The sequence below is a fragment of the Austrofundulus limnaeus genome, unplaced genomic scaffold, assembly GCF_001266775.1.
Source record: "Austrofundulus limnaeus strain Quisiro unplaced genomic scaffold, Austrofundulus_limnaeus-1.0 Scaffold476, whole genome shotgun sequence".
Taxonomy (NCBI): domain Eukaryota; kingdom Metazoa; phylum Chordata; class Actinopteri; order Cyprinodontiformes; family Rivulidae; genus Austrofundulus; species Austrofundulus limnaeus.
Window position 1 is genome coordinate 70,043 of NW_013952878.1, and position 5,891 is coordinate 75,933.

A 5,891-nucleotide genomic window follows, 5' to 3' on the forward strand; every position below is an offset into this window, starting at 1 on the left:
CTACAAGACATCAAACACTAGCTACAACACATCAAACACTAGCTACAACACATCAAACACTAACTACAAGACATCAAACACTAACTGCAAGATATCAAACACTAACTACAAGACATCAAACACTAACTACAAGACATCAAACACTAACTACAAGACATCAAACACTAACTGCAAGATATCAAACACTAACTGCAAGGCATCAAACACTAGCTACAACACATCAAACACTAACTACAACACATCAAACACTAGCTACAAGACATCAAACACTAGCTACAACACATCAAAACACTAGCTACAAGACATCAAACACTAACTGCAAGGCATCAAACACTAGCTACAACACATCAAACACTAGCTACAACACATCAAACACTAACTACAACACATCAAACACTAGCTACAACACATCAAACACTAGCTACAACACATCAAACACTAACTACAACACATCAAACACTAGCTACAACACATCAAACACTAACTGCAAGAAATGAAACGCTAGATGTTCTGGTAATAATGAAGGGTTACATCAATGAAACTTTAAGAAGTTGGTTGGTTGGTTTGGTTGGTGCACAATGAAATTACATTTAAGAACACCCATTCAAGAAGATACACATGAAAAAAACATGGAAGAACAGGTGGACAGGTCACGCAGTAACCAGCAGGAGTCACGCTACCTTTAAACCACAGAAGGATAGATGAGGAAAAAAAAACAAAACATCATATTTTATCATCGGGGCGGCTGTGGCGGAGTGGTTAGGGGAGTCGTCCTGGAAACAGAAGGTCACTGGTTCGATCCCCTGTCCAGCCGTCTAAGTCGTTGTGTCCTTGGGCAAGACACTTCACCCACCTTGCCTACTGATGGTGGTCAGAGGGTCCGGTGGCGCCGATGCATGGCAGCCTCGCCTCTGTCAGTGTGCCCCAGGGCAGCTGTGGCTACAGTGTAGTTTGCCATCATCAGTGTGTGAATGTGAGTGTGAATGGGTGAATGTCTGTTAGTGTAAAGCGCTTTGGGGTCCGGAGGGACTTGAAAAGCGCTCTATAAGTTCAGTACCATTTACCATCATCGAAATATGACACACTATGGTGTTTATAAAAAATATTCTCTACGAAGACAGAGCACATTTTTTATCCAGAGGAGTAAGTGAGTTCAGAGGGAATGAGTCCCAAGAATCCAGCCTCCCAAAAGAAACCCCCATAGTTCAGCCATAGTTCAGAATATTGGTACTGAATTGTTCGTTCTGTGCAGCTCCAGATTGACCTTCAGGTGATCAGATTAGACAGAGAGGTGGAGGGAGGAGCAACAAGTCGACGTAAACACCAGGAGAAATTAGATCCACAACGTTCATGTGGGAGTGGGGAGAGACGACTCTGTAATCAGTTGTTTGGGAACAGAGAAAATGTTTTTGGTCAGGCAGACAATAACAATTTCCCATCTGCCTTAATGTCCGCTGGTACATCTCAAGGTGGCGAATCCAATCAGACAAAAGTCTTTTGTGTGTGTTTGTGTGCAGCTGGCCTCCTCCAGCCTGCTGAAGATCGGCCAGGAAACAGACAAGATGACAACACGTAACAGAGAATCTGTTTACCTGCTGCTGGACATGGTGAGAGCTTTACACACGACAGCTGATTATCACTCACTGCTGTGGAAGAAGGACCTCAGCAAACACAGACACAGCTCAACCAGTTTTCTACACATACCCCTACATGTTGGTGTGGTAGTAGCTGAGCACCATTCCTAACCCAGACCCTTGTTAAAGCTTTAGCTGGAGGGCTGCAGGCCACGTGGATTTGAGGTTTCTGTGATGTTGTTGTGTTTCAGATTGTGCAGGAGTCTCCCTTCCTGACCATGGACCTGCTGGAGTCCTGCTTCCCCTACGTCCTGCTGCGAAACGCCTACCACGCTGTGTACAAACAGAGCATCAGCGCCAGCGCATGAACAGCCGGGCCCACGTCCGGGTGGTCCCAGCTCTCTCATGTAACACTACCAGACTACACTAAATACAAACTAAACACACTAATCACTTTTCTGACATGTGTAACACACTAAGAGTAGCTGAAACTACAAAATAAACCAAAACAAAGAAACACACACACAAACACACACAGCTGGACAACGTTAGGGATCAGTGTCTTTTTGTTTTTTTTTCCATGATGTTTCCAGGGACCACAGCAACACAAACTATACAGTGTTTTAAAGAACAAAAGTATAAAGATATAGAATATATATATATATATATAGCTGGCACTGAGATATCTTTTTTTTATTGAACGTTTTGAGATTTTTATTGTCCAGCTGAAACTTCTGTGCTAATTCGGATGCTTATTTTGAGAATGCAAATGATTCTGACGTGACGTGGGGCTTTTATTTTTTTAATTTGTGCTGTTACCTGGGCAGGTGGGTGGAGGGTTCCTGTGCTGATAGTTTCTACAAACTGTACACACACACACACACATACACACACGCACACACACTCGTAAACATGGTGATGCTTTCTTTCTTTTCTAGGTAGCCGTAACATGAACCTTTTGTGGGTAAAGATGTACTATCTGTATTCTACTTTGATGTGAACTCGTCTGTTTTTAATGTTTTTGTTATTTTTATGATGACGACAATGATGACAATTTGCCAAATGTGTTGACACTAAAACTTGTGTATCAGGGCTTGGAAGTGGTGGAGTGTTTGATTCTTTATGGTGTGTGTGTGTGTGATGAGGTTCCACATGGTCCAGAACAGAAACGTGTTGGTAGACCTGCACCTGGTCCCCTCAGCTGGACTCAGCTCCTCCCTCTGTTTGTTGCCTTACAGCCTGCAAATGTTATTTACAACTTTTTACTGTCATGACTCTGGAACATGTTTGTACAATTATCTCCTAAATCTAAATTATTTTTAGGTTGTAAGGCAACAACGTGGAAAGATTCCCCAGAGGGATGAAAACTTTTGCACGTCCCTGTAGTGTGAAGTATCCACAACGAAATAAATAAAATGTTTTTGACATTTTTCCACTCGAGCAGCTGAGGGGATGACAGGAAGTAAATGAAACCAGTTCCTCCGCAGACAAACAACAAAATCTCCACCGATCTCCGAGCTGTGAACGTCAACAAGAACCTGGAACTGCAATAAGACAAAATAAATATATATATGTAAACACTGGTGGCTGTTTTACTGGGTTTATCAACATTAACTGACAGACTGTCCAAATGTTTCCTGCCTGTTTGGACGATTAAAGACAAAAACAACTTTTACAAAGTAAAAAACGTTTCAGTTTTCTATTCAGTTCAGTTTATTTATATGTCACCAAGTCACAACATACATTGTCTCAGGACACTGTAGATAAAAAGAACAATGTAAAGAAGAAAGCAGCAGATTGTGTTGAATCACTTCATCACAGTCTCCCATCCTGAGCAAACGGTGGAGAGGAAAAACTCCCTGCTAATCAGGAATAAAGCTCCAGCAGAACCAGGCTCAGGACAGGAGACCATCTGCCTCGACTGGAGTTTTTATTTATTTATTTATTTATTTATTTATTTATTCCTGAATAAAGTCCCAGCAGTGGTTTAATTTTAGGAATCACACATTATCTTAATTTAAACTGTCCTTAGCTTTGTTTGTTCAGGACTTAGAGGAAGCATGAAGAACAGGCTAACTGTGGACAGATGCTGTTTTCAACCCTTCAGATCTGAGCTCAGGCTCTGAATCAGAAATAAAACACTAATTAAATCGTGAAAAACAGGAGTTTGAAAGTCAGAGGTTACTATGATTCTTGTAAAAAAAATCATTTCTTGTATTCAGTAAACCTCAGCTGCTCATCATGTGGTGATGAAAGTTTTAACCCTGCTGTTACCATCAGGAGCCACCAGGGGGCAGACTTTAAAACAAATTAAACTCATTCTAAAGTTTTTACAGTTTTGTGCTTATTGAATAGATTATTATAAAGTAAAATATAAATGCTAATGTTCTAAAATAAGTCAGATTATGTTGAAATTACATTTTTATACAAACTAAACCAAGTGTTTAACTCTATAAAACATTTATCTTATAAAACTAGATCATCCTGCCTATAACATTTACTTACATAATAGAATAAAAGTTTAATTATTTTTTATTTTATACATGTTCAGAAATGAAAATAATTTATTGCCCTAGTTTTATTAAAGCTGTATTTTTGCTGTGTGTTTTGGTCCATTTAGGATCCGTACATTCAGAAACCTGAATGAAGAACTGGAGTCAGAAAGCTGCAGGAACAAGAAGAAATCACTGAGAGTCTAAATTATTTTATCTTTATTTGTTTTTATTGATTCAGGTGACGTCACAGTCAGTTTAACTCTGCAGCTGAATAACAAAGCTGTAGTTTGTCTTTAAGACCTGCTTACAGGGGGTCTTCACTTGAGTTGAAACATTTTTATGCTCAAAGTGTTTGTGAGACATTATTTGTTGTCGGGTCACAGAGTGGAGGTGGTGGTCTCAGACCCACCTTCATTTGTTGCAGGTAGCTCCATCCTGACTGAGGAGCAACAGGACGGCTACGAAGTGGAAAACAAAATCAGTCCTGCAGCTCTGACTGCAGTTTTTTTTTTTTAATTTCCCGATGCAAACTGAAGGCAACAAATCTGTCCACAAACAAAAACAAGTCTGCCTGTTTGTGAGTCAGACAGACCTTTAACTGAATAAACAATCATAATTCTAATGAAGTTGTGTTAAACATAAATAAAAACAGAATATGATGATTTGTAAATCATTTTCAACCTATATTCAACTGAATCCACTGCAAAGACAAGATATTTAAGTTTAAACTGATAAACTTTGTTTTTATATTCTCTCATTTTGATTTTGATGCAACAGGTTCTGATGAATCTGAACAGGTTCATGTGTCAGTCTGTGTTCCTGAAGTCTTCCTGAGCCCATGAGCTAATCTCTGTTACAGAACGATGTGGGGGTTTGAATGCAGAGCTGCCTGAGGGGTCAAAGGTCAGTGTTGGTTTTCAGACCTGCTGCAGAGATTTGTCCAGATTCTCTGAATCTGTTCATGATAGTATGAACTGTAGAGGATCAAATCACTAACTTTATTGTAAATAAACGTAGAGAAACTTTGTTCTTAAACTGTTGATTTGTTCACACAGTTGTTCACAAAGTAGTGAACTTTGCTCCATCCTTTCTTGTGAACTGAGCCTTTCATAAATGCTCCTTTTTACCCAGTCATGACTCACCAGTTTCCAGTGAACCTGTTCACCTGTTCATGAAGTGTTTTTTTTAGCCTTCCTCAACTTTCCCAGTTTTTTGTTGCTCCTGTCCAAATTCATTAGAACCTGCTTCATCAAAATCAAAATGAGTGAAGATTTACAGAAAATCAATAAAGTTTTTCTGTTTGAACATTAAAGATCTTGTCTCTGTGGTGAATCCAGATGAATATAGGTTGAATTTGGGTTATTGTATCATGAAACTTTGACAGATATCCAGGATTCAGGCAGCCGTAGTCAAATGAATGTAGCAGCAGCCCCGACACTAAGAGCTGACAGCTTGAACAAGTTATTTATTTTAAATGTCCGCAGGTCTTTTCTTCAGATAATAGTTTATTTCTTTTTGTTCAGTAAAAAGATGTGATATAACGACTCAGCTCTTCAACCTCTTCAGATCAGAACCGTTCAGGAATTATCAGCAGCAAGTCATTTTCAAAACAAGCAATGCAACACAGTATATGTGACCCATCATGTCAAAATGAGGATCAAGTCAAATTTGGTCAAAATGACCTACTGTATTTATTCATGTATAATATGATCTCATGTATAATACGATCTCATGTATAATATGATCTCATGTATAATACGATCTCATGTATAATACGATCTCATGTATAATACGATCTCATGTATAATACGATGTATAATAT

General features: G+C 39.1%; 1 protein-coding gene across 1 annotated transcript in view; it reads left to right on the plus strand.

Annotated features, from left to right (window-relative positions):
* nckap1 (NCK-associated protein 1) overlaps positions 1-2,078 on the plus strand; it is a gene marked incomplete in the record, with an annotated part of 56,035 nt that extends 53,957 nt beyond the window's left edge. The window contains 2 exon segments of the mRNA XM_014025438.1: positions 1,518-1,607; positions 1,826-2,078. Of these exon segments, the coding sequence (XP_013880892.1) occupies positions 1,518-1,607; positions 1,826-1,942 (207 nt within the window).
* Between the last annotated feature and the right edge of the window lie 3,813 nt (positions 2,079-5,891).